This window comes from Myxocyprinus asiaticus, chromosome 10 (assembly GCF_019703515.2).
Source record: "Myxocyprinus asiaticus isolate MX2 ecotype Aquarium Trade chromosome 10, UBuf_Myxa_2, whole genome shotgun sequence".
In the NCBI taxonomy this organism is placed as follows: domain Eukaryota; kingdom Metazoa; phylum Chordata; class Actinopteri; order Cypriniformes; family Catostomidae; genus Myxocyprinus; species Myxocyprinus asiaticus.
The window spans coordinates 14,246,212-14,262,008 of record NC_059353.1 but is presented as its reverse complement, the minus strand read 5'-3'; the positions used below and the strand labels follow the sequence as shown (position 1 = coordinate 14,262,008).

At 37.1% G+C, this 15,797-nt stretch overlaps 1 protein-coding gene across 3 annotated transcripts; it reads right to left on the bottom strand.

Moving 5' to 3' along the window:
• Window positions 1–1,723: 1,723 nt before the first annotated feature.
• Window positions 1,724–15,114, bottom strand: LOC127446791 (four and a half LIM domains protein 2-like). 3 transcript variants are annotated; one of them, XM_051708005.1, is made up of 7 exons: window positions 14,965–14,989; window positions 12,426–12,551; window positions 8,335–8,511; window positions 5,029–5,203; window positions 3,254–3,423; window positions 2,896–3,082; window positions 1,724–2,708 (listed from the first exon to the last, which is right to left on the bottom strand). In XM_051708005.1, the coding sequence occupies exons 3-7, from the start codon at window positions 8,488–8,490 to the stop codon at window positions 2,557–2,559; spliced, it is 840 nt and encodes a 279-aa protein (XP_051563965.1). In that variant the 5' UTR covers window positions 8,491–8,511; window positions 12,426–12,551; window positions 14,965–14,989; the 3' UTR covers window positions 1,724–2,556. The 3 variants fall into 3 exon arrangements, with proteins under 3 accessions (XP_051563965.1, XP_051563964.1, XP_051563963.1); XM_051708004.1 differs by lacking the exon at window positions 12,426–12,551 and having other exon boundaries at window positions 14,965–15,114; XM_051708003.1 differs by lacking the exons at window positions 12,426–12,551; window positions 14,965–14,989 and adding an exon at window positions 9,781–10,045.
• Between the last annotated feature and the right edge of the window lie 683 nt (window positions 15,115–15,797).

Below are 15,797 nucleotides of genomic sequence, written 5' to 3'. Positions count from 1 at the left end.
CTGCGTGAAACTTTCCCTCAATTGCAACAAGCCTGATAAAATAAATTGCTGAGAGCATTGATAATTGTGTTTGCAATGAGGATCAGAAGTGTTCAAGTGCATTTATTAATAAAATGATTAATAATTAAACCCCCAAAAAGTCGAGTACAAGTATAAAACGACTGCAGCAGTAAAGCGTGTCATCAAATAACAAAGTGTTCGCAAGTTCGAATCCAGGGCGTGCTGAGTGACTCCAGTCAGGCTTCCTAAGCAACCGATTGGCCTGGTTGCTAGGGAGGGTAGGGTCACGTTGGGTTAACCTCCTTATAGTTCTATAATATGGTTCTCACTGTTGGTGGGGCACATGGTGAGTTGTGCGGGGATGCCGCGGTGAATAGCGTGAAGCCTCCACACATGTTAGGTCTCCGCTCCAGACGTGGAGGCAACTGAGATTCGTCCTCCGCCACCCGGATTGAGGGGAGTCACTACGCCGCCATGAGAACCTACGCGCATTGGGAATTGGACATACCAAATTGGGGAGAAAATCCAAAAAAACAAAGTGGGCTTGCTCAGAGTACAACACACAAGTTGATACTGGACCAGTCAAAATAGTTTTCTATTCTGATTTCAAACACTCCATCCTAACAAGGTTAATAGTAGAATGCAATGCTTGAGGTTAAAGTCATAGTAACCTGTCACATTAAAGTCATAGTGTCTCATTTATTAAACATGAACAGATCAAACTTATCTTAAAGCTGAAGTATGTAACATTTTCAGTGTTAAAATACTTTCTTCAATGCCAGCTTTAGCCTAGTGGACACTACACAGTTTGAAGCTGGCACCCTGCGATTCAGTCTTGTTTCTTGTCGTGCTCGATGGAGGCCCTGTGTACACCTGATATTAAGATGTGTTTTGGGTGATACCATCACAAATGTACAAGTGAGACACATCACTGTTACACCTGGTTGTCCCTTTTGACCCCGTGCGTTCCGATTTCAAGGAGTGTCTCTGATTTCATGAGGACATACTGTACATAAATCTGTATATTTCTGAATGACAATAAAGCACAAAAAAAAGAAGTAAGAGTTTAGTGCAGAAAATAATAAAGACAGTGGGTAGGGAGAAGTGGGTGATTTTTTTATTTTTTCTAATTATTTTTTGTTTCCTGCTTCCCAATACATTGCTCTCCTCTTGTGCGCTCTCTCTGTATTTCATTGGCTGTGGCTCGTTGTCTCTTGCTCGTCTGGAATGTGCGCAAACCTTACAACAAGACATCTAGATATCAAGCTGGTTTGAAATCTGTCGTAGCATCTGCGACTTGTCGTGGTATGTCGCAAGAGTGCGCACACTCCAAGGCTATTTGTCGTGGGATCTGAGACTTCTCGTCGGGGACCAGTCGTCGACTCAAAACATCAAAAGAGACAAGCAGGAGTCATGTAGTGTACACTTGGCTTTAATATGCAAAGACAACTAATGACAAGTAAGCCATTCATAGGTACATTTTTTTCGAAAACTGTAAACACTGTGTGTCTGTGGCACTATAGAAATTCCCGTGTTTGCTTTGAGAGACCCGTTTAGACCCGTTAACAACATTACTCAACCAATGGCATGAATTGGGGGTGGGACTCTGACTGTTTGAACAACTGCAGTGTGTATTGATTTGTACTTCGAATACAATAGGCAGTATTTTCTATTTGTCCACCTTAAAATCATTTTAAAACCCCAAAAGACAACACTGAGTCAATTTGTTTTGATAAGCTTTATTAATATTGGTATTTAGATTTAGGTATTTTATTTAGATTTCATCCATCGACTGTTGGACACATGAAAGACCAAAATACTTTGTTTGCAAGTTAAACAGGTTATGCAACACATCAGAAAATCAGTCAGACATTTTTTAAAGAGATAGTAATGCATATTATCCTTCCATGTTTTCAGTTTAATCTTTAAAGGTGCACTCAGTACTTTTTCCTCATAAAAAAAGAAATGAATTGTAATTTTGAAACTTATGTCTTAAATCGTGAGATGAAGACTCCAGTCATATCAGTAACCTTATAAAATCTTTTTGAATCTTTATGGAGAGGGTCTCCTCATGGGGGCAGCCATGTTAGGATCACATGACCAGCCAAATGCTACTCGCTTAATCTCAGTAACCACCCTGTTATTGGACACTTTCACTCATAGATTCAATTAATCATTACTGACTGTGACTAGTGAATTTCTACAATGGGATTGATAACTGAATACTATTGTGTTTGAATGATGCTGCACCCAGGACACCAGGTGTCAGTGTAAGTCCAAGATGACATATTCAAAAGATTACTGAGTGCACATTTAATATTCTTTCATCAATCTTCCCAATTTAATGCAAGCTCAAATACCTCTCTTCAATTAAAGAAAATTTGCATCTTGCTATGCATACACTAATATACTCCTTGCTACTATTATGGGCACTATGTTTTCAAGGAGCACCTAAATGTATTACTCACACATTGTTTCATGCTTTGCCATTCATCAATGCTTTGGTTTATTAAAATTGTAAGTGTCATGCGTGCCTGGATTCTTCAGAGCACTCTTTCAGATGTCTTTGCCACACTCAGGACACAGGATGTCATCTCTCTCGGTCAGGAAACCTCTGCCCACCAGAGACACTGAGCACTTCTTGCAGTTGAAACAGTCATTGTGCCACTGACGCTCCTCAAAGGAGATGTACTTGCTTCCCCCGAGTCCTACAGCAAACATGTAATGACAAACATTTTATGTCACCTTGACACCAGTTGGTTAAATGTCATGTCAAAAACGGCTCCGAAAAGTGAATTTCTGCATCAGTTGTTTGCGGATATCAGTTGCTTTGAAATGTTATCTAATCATGCAATGAAGCTTATAAATTTCCACAGTATGTTGGTTTGTGCATACCACTGATGGGAGTGGTGCAGGAGGCACATTTCTTGGCATATAAGTTGCAGAAGCAATTAAGGCAGTAGGCGAAGTCATCACGAGAGGTGAAGCGCTGGCCAGACAGCTGCAGCTTACAGCCAGTGCACAAGAAGCAGTCCTTATGCCATGGTTGGTCATGATAGGTCACACCCCCAGTGGTGATAGGCTAGAGAGACAATAAAGAGAAGGATTTATCCTAAAATAGATTCATACTGAATTGTCAAATGTGTTTATACTTGATTTAATATTCAAATATGTTTTATGCACTTCTTGTAGCCTAGTAAACCATTAAATAGCTTGTCTTAGTTATCTTGGCTGTCTTTAACAAGGGATGTACCTTCTTGCAGTGAACACACTGCATGGCAAACTGCTTTTCATAGCAGGGCACGCAATAGTTATGGTTGTCTTTAGGGATGAAACTCTTCGTGCCAATCGGCTGCTGGCAGCGCTGGCAGGTAAAGCAGGTCTCATGCCAGCTGTTTCCTTTATGCTCCATCTTCCTTGAGCCTGAGGGAGAGGAAGAGAGAGACATATGAATATACTAATTTAATCCCAATTAACACAATGTTCTGGTCATGAAGTGAGTTTTTGCCATATTCCAAATAAATGTTTGTTATTAATATATTTACATCTGTAGACAAGATGGGATATTGAGACAAAGATGTGTATATCTTTTTAATCTAATGCACTTTATAAAAAAATAAATAAAAAAATAAAAGTAATTGCCCTTAATTAATTGAATTTGAGAAAGATTTTGCAAGATATTACATTTTTTCATTCGGAGTGAGTCAGTTTTAGTGAGCCGACATAATTTAGTTGGATCAGGTCAAATCAATGTAACACTAACTCAACTTTATTAGGTTCGTCAATTTAATAAAGTTCAATTTAATCAATTTCTTTATGTTGGTCCAACTTAATTAATTTTATTAATCATTGATATATGCCAGGTGAGCATGAGTAAGAACAGTGCAACTGTTGCACTGCACTATCAATTTGATAACAACTGCTTGTAGGGCTTAGCAGCATTCAAGTAATAGTGAAAGTCCATCCTCAAGCTAAGCACAGGTGCCAATCTTCACCGCAATGGTAACTCCAAAATTCCAGTCTAACAGGCACTTTTTAAATGCCAGTATAACAGAACATGAACAAATGTCCTATTATCATCCTGCTCAAAAATGCATAAAATAACACTTAATTTGTTCACCCTATCTAGCCCCATGCAAAGCATGCTGGGAAATAGAAATCCCCTGCCCAGTTTCACCGCTGCTACAAAAAGTGTTCATGTAGTCCAAACTGAAATGGTTAAGTAAACTTAAATTTTACTTTTATAATTGGATAAAACACAATGAAATCAAGTTGTGACAAAATGTTATAGAATTGTGTTGCTATAGTTTATTTTAATTAAATAAACTGAACAACCTGCACATTTTTTTTGTTGTTTTTTTTTTTTTTTTTTTTTTTTTTGTAGTGTATATTCTTATTAGATGCTGATAATAATGTACAGTAAAAGCAAAGTATTTTATACAGGGTTGAGAAGAATTCAGAATTTAGGAATTGGCTCCCTTTTGATTCATGTGTTGAAATTTGAATTGAATTGGCCATGCCCACAGGCTTTTGCAATCATGACTTGCGATTTAAAAAAAAACAAAAATCAACAGTCATACACCAGGAATTGCATGCAAAAAATCCACCATATTGTTTCGGGTAACTTTATAAAAATGTATACGTATGGACATTTTGAATCTATTGATAATAAATTAAAGCATTTTGGGAAATGAAATGTTCATTGTTCATTTATGTTTAAATTTAATAACATTTTATAAAGGTGCCATTTCAACCATAGATTATTAATATAAAGTTTATTAATGCCATCTAATATTTAAGGAAATATCCCATATGTTGTGTGTATGATAATGTTTATGGGCAATTCATACTGAAAAAAAAATTTGACTTATCCAAATATCTGGCCACTGTGAATGAAAGACATTTTATTTTGCTTTGATGAAAAGAATGGGGTGCTAAATGAATTTTTGTAGCAGTGTTGACTATAAAAAAAACTTAGTGATATGAGGTAATAGTTGAATGTTTCTCCCACAGTGAAGAATCTCCTACCAGGCATGATGGTCTTCTTGCATTCATGGCATTTGGAGGAGTACTCATTAGAATAGCACTCAGTGCACAGAAGCTGCTCGTCTTTGGTGGAGAAGGGTTTGTCCACCAGTGAGCGCTTGCACTGGAAGCAGTGGAAACAGTCCTCATGCCAGTGACGATCCTTGTAGGACAGATCCTACAGCAGCACAAGAGAAAGAGAACATGTTCTGACAACAGTTCGGGTGACATTAGAGGAACAAAACCACCCACAGTTTGATTCATATTGCACACAATACTGGAAATCACCTTCTCAGTCTGACAAGCACTAATCTGATTGGCTGGCTTTATTTATGGGGGGGGGGAGGCGGGGGGTCTGGGACATATCAAACACAGTCTATATGCAATTGGGAACAAAAGACAACTATGTTTGTGATATCTGTATAATATATATTTGATATCTATTGGAAGCGCTTTCCACCACTGAGGAACAGAGTATGTGAATAATTGTATAGGTCTTGAAAAGGGTATTAAAATGTATTACATTTGAAATGCTGATATATGCAGATACCCTGACTTAAAGAAATAGTTCACCTAAAAATGAAAATTCTCTCATCATGTACTCACTCTTATGCCATCACAAATGTATGATGTTCTTTCATTTGCTGAACTCAAATGAAGATTTTTAGATGAATTTCTCAGTTGTTTTGGTCTACACAATGCAAGTTAATGGGTGCCAAAATTTTGAAGCTCCAAAAATCACTTAAGTTGGCATAAAAGTAATCCATCTGACTCCAGTGATTAAATCCATGTCTTCAGAAGCGATATGATAGGTGTGGGTGAGTAACAGATCAATATTTAAAGGTGCACTCAGTATTTTTTCCCCATTAAAAAAGTTTTATTCCTAAACAAATTAATTGTAATTTTGAAACATATGTATAAAATCATGAGCACTCACATGAGATGAAGACTCCAGTCATATCAGTAACCTTATAAATGCTGTTTTATTCTACATGGGGCAGGGGCGCCCTCATGGGGACTGCCAATTTAGAATCACATGACCGGCTGAATACTACTCAGTAACCGTCTTGTTATTGGACACTTTCACTTTTGGATTAAATTAATCATGGCCGATTGTGAATAATGAATTTCTACAGTTGCATCTGTAACTGTCTGATTTTGAATTATGCTGCATTTACTCCACTAGGTGTCACTGTAAGTCCAAGATGACATGTGCAAAAAATTACTGAGTGCACCTTTAAATGCTTTTTTACTATAAATTCTCCTCCCTGTTCAGTCAATCTCCACTTTAACTTTCATTTTCTTCTTGTGTTTTTGGTGACTCACATTCTTCATGCATATCACCCCCTGCTGGGCAGGGAGAAAAAAAAGGACTTAAATATTGATCTGTTTCACCCACACCTATAATATCACTTCTAAAGATATGGATTAAAACACTGGAGTCGTATGGATTACTTTTATGATGCTTTTATGTGCATTTTGGAGCATAAAAAATTTGCCACCATTTACTTGCATTGTATGGACCTACAGAGCTTATATTCTTCTAAAAATCTTCATTTGTGTTCAGCTAAAGAAAGAAAGTCTCAAGACATCTGGGATGGCATGAGGGTGAGTAAATGATGAGAGAATTTCATTTTTGGGTGAACCATTCTTTTAACATATAAAGTGTACAAAGGGGTGGGGACCCCCCATAAGACTGGGATTAATTTGAGCACTGGTTAGAGACATCAAATGTTTGAAGAACTCAAGAGTTTTGGTAGATGCGCTTAGTAGCAAGTTAACTGGATTTTCACAAGCAGAACTGTATTTTTCACTGGGAATGTTGGTTTCAGAGTACTTATTACAACTGGATGGACAGAGATTATGATCACAGAATCTAAACACATTTTCTGATATTATTTTGGTTTTCTCTAAACTTGTTCATGGACTCTGCTGCACCATTACTTTACCAGTTTATTATTGTGGTATAATTAAGCAATATCACACGAGCAAGAGATATCCGGAATATACGTAACAAGAGCATAATTGCGAGTGAGATATTGCTTTTATACAACAGTTCAACAAACAAGTAATTTTTATTAAATAACTTATGTTTCACACAAAAAACTGGCCAGTTTGTGCATTCTTCTACGCCAGAGAAAATAGTTCCAAGAGAAGCCAATGCATCAAGCACAACTCCGGTCTTTGCACTGTATGAACTATAGTGGTGTTTTATTCATAAACAAATGACTAATTTTGAACAAATCTTTTAGGTGAACAAATTATTCTCACTCACGTCCATTGTTTCAGTGGCGCATTACTCTGTGTTTTAATTAATCAGTTGAGTCAATGCATCTGAATATCCATACTTCCCTACTATATAGGATGCCAAAAAAAGTATGCCAATGGAGTAGTATGTCCGAATCCTCAGCAAGAAATACCCAGATGACCTACTATATTTGGCAAGATTTTGAAGCGCATATCAATTGGACACTTTACGATCCCATAATCCAGGGGTGTCAAATTCGGTTCCTGGAGGGCCACAGTCCAGCAGAGTTTAGCTCCAACCCTAATTAAACACACCTGAAGCAGCTAATCAAGGTCTTCAGGAGTGCTTGAAGATTACAAGGAGGCATTTTGGAGCAGGGCTGGAACTAAACTCTGCAGGACTGCAGCCCTCCAGGAACTGAGTTTGACACCCCTCAGGAAACGTCACATTTAAAAGGCTGGATTTAAAAGAAAGGTGATGAACCGCGAGTCGGGCGGCTCTTTCAAACTGTAAGTGCTATATTCCAAGAAAGTTGTTTATTGTGCTTATATGGTGCATGTTTAGCCAAACCTGTTGTTGTTCTTACATCTTATATTCGGATCACAAGATAATACCCATGTCCATAGATGAAGTATGTCTGAAATCTATTCATACTACTCGCATGCATACCTAAAGAATTGTTTTACTGGCAAATGAAGTGTCCTACAGTACATACTGTGACAGTATGCGGTTTCGAACACAGGTTGTGATTGAATGACTCACTCATATCATAAAATCCTTCATTTGTAGCCACCTACTGGCAGAAATATGCAATCTCCAGAAATGGTCACTGAACGTATCAGTGAATGAAATCGAAATGGAGGACCGGGACTAATTGTTGTATAATATATTTCATGATATACCGTAATAACAAACCGAACTGTGGATGGTCATTTTACATGACATTCAGATGGTTTCATCCTGTCAAAGTCTGACCACGTGAGACTACATTAAAGGTTACTTTTACCCTCACTGGGTCTGTATTTAAAAATATTTTTTGTAAGGGGTTTAATTAATGTTACCCTGCTGTTGCAGCCGATGGGTTTCTTGCACTCCTCACAGGTGTTGGAGTACAGGCTCTCATAGCACTTCACACAGTATGGGTTCTCCTCACGAAGGACATACTTCTTCCCAAATAGGGATTCCTTACAGTAGTGACAATCATAACGCTCAGTCATCTTTACTTCTGCCTTTCAGTCCTGAATTAGAGGAGAAAGAGAGATAGAGAGAATTTGAGTTGACAAGAGAAAACTTTAGACCTTTTGATGAGGTGATTGTAATGGAGGGCCAAATCACTCAAAATCGAATCATGAAATAAATATTTATAATAAAAAAAATAAAATAAAAAAAAATTAAAAAAAATTCATAATGAATTAATAAAATAATCAAATCAGTGTTTTTATTTTATTTAATTCTTTTACATTTTTTATTATGTATTATAGCAATTTGGCCGGCCATATATTGTAATCAGTTTTGATATGATGGCACAAACCCTCACAAACTTTGTTGTGAGACAAAATTGCCTTTTTCTTTTTTTTTTTTTTTCTTTTTTTTTTATACAGCGGGGTCCAAAAAATCTGAGATCACACTGAAAATCTGTGATTCAAAATTGTATTTAACCTTAATTAAAAAAAAAAATAAAGAAAAACAAACAAATGTTAAGCATTTTACACTATTTCTCATGTTACACAGATTTTGCACTTTCTCTAGGTCAAGCAGAATTATTTTATTGACTATGATAATGTTAACTCCCTTGTACAAGAAATTGTGAAATTCATGTTGATTTCTTAATTCAACTTTTTCACTCAAATTGTTATGCTGATAATAACATAAGTTATAATGAAAAATGCAAAAAAATAAAAAAAATTTTTTTTTAAATACAGTATATATATAATAATTTTGAAAAGGCCAAGTTGTGAAAGAAAGAAAGAAAGAAAGGATGAAGGTAAAAATTTTCCTTAGTATGCAAGGAGATACATAAGATCTTTTCAACCACAACATCAGTATTACAAGCTTTCAAGAGTGCTATATATCACTAATTGTTCTTCAGTCAATTCTCATCAGTCACCAGTCATTCTCAGTGTTGGATAGAGTGTACTGGAATTCCATAATGTATGACATCATACCATCGTAACCAGCCTATAATCTCACCTCCAGCTGTCAGCGATTACATAGTGTGTATCTGATTGTGTAAGTGTGTGTATGTAAATGCATATGCTGGCATAGATTTCATTTGCAATAAACCAATAAAATCACCATGAATGGACCTTTTCTGAGAGCAATCTGTTTTTCCCACATAGGCCACACAATTACTGTTAAAACAAACTTTAGTCTGATATCTATCTGAAAGCCAATAAAGAAGAGTTGGTGTCCAGTGTGTTTCTTTGCTGTTAAGACAGTTATTGACAGGAAGTAACAGAGAGCTGTAGAGTTTGTGATTTCTGCTAAATGGAATAAATTCTACTCACGCATCTGTTTGTGTCTTGGACCTGTTAAGCCCCTGTGTGTATTGTTCCCATGAGCCCTGTGGTGCTGTGTGCCGCCTCACTCAATGCCAGCTGTCCTGCTTTGACTGTACCACTGCCTCAGGAGTCCCCAGTGGCCCTTGCACGCTGCCTCACTGCTCCCCAGCGCCCTGCTATCCTGTGTCTGACAGAGCCTGGTCCAGCTCGGGCTTTACTACTGTACCAAATTCCCCTCCAGAGTTTGACCATAAAAGGCAGCAGATGGTGGAAACCAGGAGAAGCACGCGTCTAAAATCCTTCTAAGAAAATTCTTTTCAGTCTTTTTCAGTCAGTCCTTCACTCCTCCCTCCACTACTTCCTGTTTGTCTTGCCCTTTTTTGCTCTTTCACTCCTTCAGGCATTCTCCCGTTCTTCATCCAACTGGCAAGCCATCTCAGTTCTTTCCATTTCCATCAAAATAACAAACTGCAGGTCATTCTAGCCATATTTTTTCTTATATTGTCTAACCCCAATTCATCAGTTCCGCCTCCCACACTCTGAAGTCATGGAAATAGGTTCTCCATGGCTCTTAGCACAGAGATGGCTCTTGAGCCTTACAATGATTGTTCAAAACATGTTTTGCATTAAAGGAATTGGTCACCCAAAATAACTATCATAAGTTAAAATAACTCATAAAATAACTGTCATAATTTACTCACACTCATGTTGTCCCAAACCCATTTAGCTTTCTTTTTTTTATAAGGAACACAAAAGGAGATGTTTTAATGAATATACCATCTGATCTTTTCAAGACAGCAGTGGATAGTGTCTCAGATTTAAGCTTAAAAATACACCCAAAGGCATCATAAAAGTATGCAGCTCGTGCGTCAAATTGCAAGAACATTTTGGTGAGATATGATGAAAGTCATTCATTTGTTCACAGCGGCATGCATGTTTACTTGAGAACTTGAGTTTTTTAGTGCTAAACCTCAAGTTTGTTTCTCACCATAAACTATTGTCTGTATTCAGAAGACCTGGAATATGACGTACAAGTGACAAGCCTCATGGACTACTTTTATTATATTTTTGGGTCCATTTTAAGCTGTAAAGTCAGTCGCTGGGTTTACATCGAAATGTTTAGCATTGTTTAAGCACATTTCTAAAAATTAGACTAAAGAAAATACAAATTGTTGGGCGTTTCATCCACTGCATCATGCGCATTGTCTTAGGGAGCCCGCCTTGTCTTGATGGAACAACTGAATAACCTCCTTGTTTGAGGAATGTCTTAGTTGCAAGATTGGAGCATTTTATTAAATGCTGCCAGGAGACACCACAGAATAAGTAGGCGAAAAAAGAAATATCTGATATAATGAGGGCTGAAATGGCTGCTATGCCAACATGCCACCAGCCTCCACATACCTGAGAGCGCCCACGCTCAAAACTGCTCTGGCAGATGATGACTGTTGAGGACCCACTTTAACGACCAGCTGTGGGTTAAACACTTGTGAATGTCAAGGGTTATGTTAGAAGAATTGTGTGCCAAGGTCTGACCTTTTGTTTAGCCAGTCACATCAAGCTATCGCACACTCATAACATGGCACCAATCAAAACACTTAATCGGTTTGAGAATAAAGTGTTTCTATCACTATTGCGCATTTTAACAAATGCAAATATCTAGAAAATCCACCTCCTATTAGCGCATTCAATTTTAAGAAATACATTTTGAGAGTTTATTTGCATGTCAGGCATTTCCATTCAGGATTTCTTATGCGCAATTTAAAAATGTGCATAAAAATAGTTGGATGGTAACCCAGCTAGTATCAACAGCCATTGAATTGAAAAGACAGACTGAGATAATCAATAAAACATTTCCTTTTGTGTTCTGCATAAGAAAGATAGTCATGTGAGTTTAAAATGAGGGAGTAAATTATAACCAAATTTTACATTTTGGGTGAATTATGCCTTTAATATTCTGTCTGTTGAATAAAAAAATAAAAAATAAAATAAAATGTTTTGCTCAGCACTAGCCTATTTGCTGTAATTGTATTCAATTAGAAAAAAGAAAAAAAAAACTGGCTTTTCATACAGGACGAATTAAAGGTGCTATAAGAGATTTTGGAGAGGAATACACCACACATAACATTTCCCTATTATCTGACAGTTATCACTGAAATAGGTGTCCACAATCACACCTGTGACAATCCTAGGCTTTGTAAACAGCAAAAAAGTCAAGGGAGCAGTCCCTTATATAGACAACTTGCCAGTCAGTCAATCAGCAAACTATTACTATTTTGTGGCATTTTGGCAGTGGTCATTGCTTGTGACATACTTTATGAGCCTTATATTAAGAGAACTAGTGCTAAGAGCAAAACTACAGTATGCCATGAGTCATACACTCAAAGTCAATGGGCCATGAAGTTTTGTTATTTTTCGTGCAAGCATACGCTAAGTCTAGACGCAAGTGAGTTTAGCGAAATTGCACATGCAAAGCGCTAATGGGCTGGGTCAAGTGCCATTTATGGTTCTTCTCTGGCACTGTCTGCGTCCTATTATATAGTCCATTCCCTGCCAAGCACCAGCGATATAAACAAAGACAGCACATTCATAAGAAGTTGGTAGTGTAAATGGACTTTATGCAATGAATTAGAAGAATAGAAATATGGACTTACGTTTTTTTGTGCATTAACTGCATCTCTGTTGAATGTCAGGCATATTTCTATGACAGTGACATGCTCCTTCTGTACGTGTGGAAAATGTAGTTCTCGTAAGGATTTGGATTTATGGTCCAATAAATTCTAGGGAATGTAAGTATTGTTAATAATTTTCATCTACTGACACACAAATCATGGCTAGTATTAACAGTGATTGTATCGGAATGCACTTCACTTCTATCGGTCAATTTTGATTTTGAAATGTAATTTCATTTATTGAAACACAATTTTTCTAAATTCAAATGACACTTCAAAGGAAACAAAAATATAATCCAAATAACAAAGTGGTCAGAAAAATCATATCAAGTCCAAATATTTTATACAGATAGCGCAAACACTCCCACCCACGCCCATTTGCGTTTTGCACTGGCACGAAAATTTCGCTTAGTATTAGCAAAATCTCACAAAAATTGGATGAGATGTAGTGCTGCACTTTGCGCCCTCGCGAGCACACAGACTCATCAAAGAAATAAGATGATCAATTTACTAATTCAAGGTTTATTTTTTTCAATGATGTTTGCATTGTTTTTTTTACGATAACAGTGAAACTGCATCAACTGAGTAAAGCACAAATAAAAGAAAACATTATTTTGAGAGAAAACTTTTTTCTTTATTCATAAATTCAACTTTGTTGTTTATTTTCATCTTTTCTTTAGTTCATTCCTCTGTCTTCTCTCATATTCTCAAAGGAAATCTTATTTTAATCTAATTTTTCATTATTGCTCTTATTGAAACAGCCCCCATAGGTCTGGTGGGAGGAGTTGAACTGGCTAGTAAAAACTCCATATCAAGTGATCACTGATTTAAATATTGAATATAACACTTAAATCCACTAATAGACTGAAAATACAGAACCCTTACTATGATATTCTCCATCTTATATGTAATTTAATCATTCTTGATCTTTCTTGATCTTTATTTCTCTTGCAATTCAATCCCATAAATTTTGGTGTTTGAAATTTTGAGTTGGTCACCAACACACTTGGTAGCCCCCAATTCAGATCTCAAGATCTACTCTCTTTGACATGAACTGGTATTTGTCTAATTTATATATTTGTTTTAATCCTAAACTATGTTCAGAGACATTTACAAGTGCTACCACACATACATATCACAAAACGCCAATTATAACAGAGTATAACGGATGTCTGAAATATAAATGGAATGCTTTTAGAGATCACTAAAAAGAGATCGCAGACAGGTGGAGGGAAGACTATCTCCCCTGAGATTAAGACCTTGTGTTCGCATCCCCCACACACAAGACCTTCACACCCCATTCATGCGCCGGCACAATCCATATCCATTGGAGAGAGTGAGACAAAGGTCTGACCACCCATCATGACTCTATAAATGCCTTTTATCCTTCCATAAATGCTTTTAGAGGGACTTATAGCTATCATATACACTGAGTATCACATACGTACAATGGCTATTGCAACTTGTTAACACAATTCCAAGCCACTGTAAAATGAATTCTTTCCCGTTGCATAATATCTTTTACATCTTTATGTACTTAATAGTGAAAGTGAATATTATCATGCTAAATACATGCTGGTTGGAAGCACTACAGAGTGTAGTTTAGTAACTAGCTATGATTAGCACAGCATTTGCTCAATTTACTCAAACTACTCACCTTTCAGCTAAAGTAACATTTCCTAAAGCTAATTTGCCCAAATCATTTGCTGGAATCTTCTACATTTTCCTTATAAAAATCACTTGAAAAAGGTTACTTTAAAGGTTGCTTTAAATGCAACAGAAAGCTTTAAATACAACAAACATATCAACATTTTTACGTTTGGAACACCTGCTATGACTTTCTCACCTTTTTCACCACTCATGAGTTTGCATCCCTGTTCTAACCCTATTAAAACAACATTCAGCTCATTTTATTTTTATTATACGTGTAGCTGTGATATTAATTAAGAGACTACATGGGTTATTTTCAGTTTTTAAAATCCATTTGTCACACTCCAGAACCATTTAAAATATACTAGAAGGCATAAGATGATTATAAATTATTAAAAACTTAAATGGTGGTCAGCCACAGCACCTAAAACACACAACTTCCCTTATACATTTATATACATTTTAAGAAAAAAAGTTCATGGGCATGTTATTACTATCAATGTCTTTTAAAAAAATGCTAAATGACCACCCAGACTTTGATCCAACTTTGAAAAAGTTACTTTGGAGAGATAAAATAAGTTGCCTGGAGGAGAGACTTATTCAGCTGTTACAAGCAATTTCACAGAATGACAAATGTTTTAAAAGCATGAAAAATTGGATGGGAGAAGAGAGAGGGAGTATCTCCGTAACACAAAAGAAAGCAGTGCACTTGAGGATAGAGGTATTCTCTTAACGCACACACATGATCTTGTAATTTTGACAGATAACACACAAATTTAGTGATGGTGGTCACACGATTGTGGTCTGCTGTAGCAGTGAGGTTAGGTGTTAGTAATATACTTGTATGGGCACAAGTACCTATGGTTCTTACCTCAGGAGTAGTGCAGCCTTTCTGTGTGAAGAGTCTGGTCAGACTGAATGTGATGGCTCTTGGTTGTGGCTGTAAGTACTCCTGATTAAATTACTCCACCTATGGGTCAACTAATTGGAGTGGTAGGGTTTGGGGAGCCTCTTTCTATCAAGATGAGCTATAAATACTACACAGCAGCACCAAAAGCACTGCCACAGAAGATAAAGCCCACTTGCGTATGTACTCACAAATACACACACATATTTACACTTTCCTCTTCAGTGCTGTGTCCTTTTAAGGCCTTGTATTGTTGTGCAATAATTACATGCATGCCGGAATGCACTACCAGTCAAATGTTTTGATACAATTGACTGATTGCATATTTTTCATGATCTTTAAAACACTCTGATCTAAAGGCTTATGCTTAAATGCTTTTTTTTTATTTTTATGGATGTGCTGATCCAGATAGTGTTCAGTATATTTGGGAATTCCTTTAATATGGTTTCAAAAGGTGGTGGATACCTCATGAAGTTGATTGAGAAAATGTCCCGAATGTGTGTAACCGGTCCTGCTCGACCTACTCCGAGCAGGATCTGAACCGGTGTCTCCGGCATGGGAGGCGGATGCGCTAACAAATAGGCTACAGCCTCTAGCGTCGGTTGCTAGTGCGCCTCTTGAGGCCAGGGGAGTGAGGTTTATACACTGCACAGCTATCTACCAGCTGGCTACCATTACACTCACCCCCCCTAAACCTCACTCCCATCTGGGTCATGGCACCACTGTCACCAGTCCTGCTCAAACTTCTCCGAGCGGGTTTTGAACCGAGGTCTCCTGCATGGGAGGTGGGCATGCTA

What these genes read in the sequence shown, in the direction of transcription:
- LOC127446791 (XM_051708004.1), bottom strand. Translation starts at nt 8,490, where the DNA reads ATGACTGAGCGTTATGATTGTCACTACTGTAAGGAATCCCTATTTGGG. An exon ending in CAAGAAGACCATCATGCCTG is followed by an intron (nt 3,424 to 5,028) that starts GTAGGAGATTCT and finishes CCTCTCCCTCAG; the next exon opens with GCTCAAGGAAGATGGAGCAT. An exon ending in AGTGTGTTCACTGCAAGAAG is followed by an intron (nt 3,083 to 3,253) that starts GTACATCCCTTG and finishes TTGTCTCTCTAG; the next exon opens with CCTATCACCACTGGGGGTGT.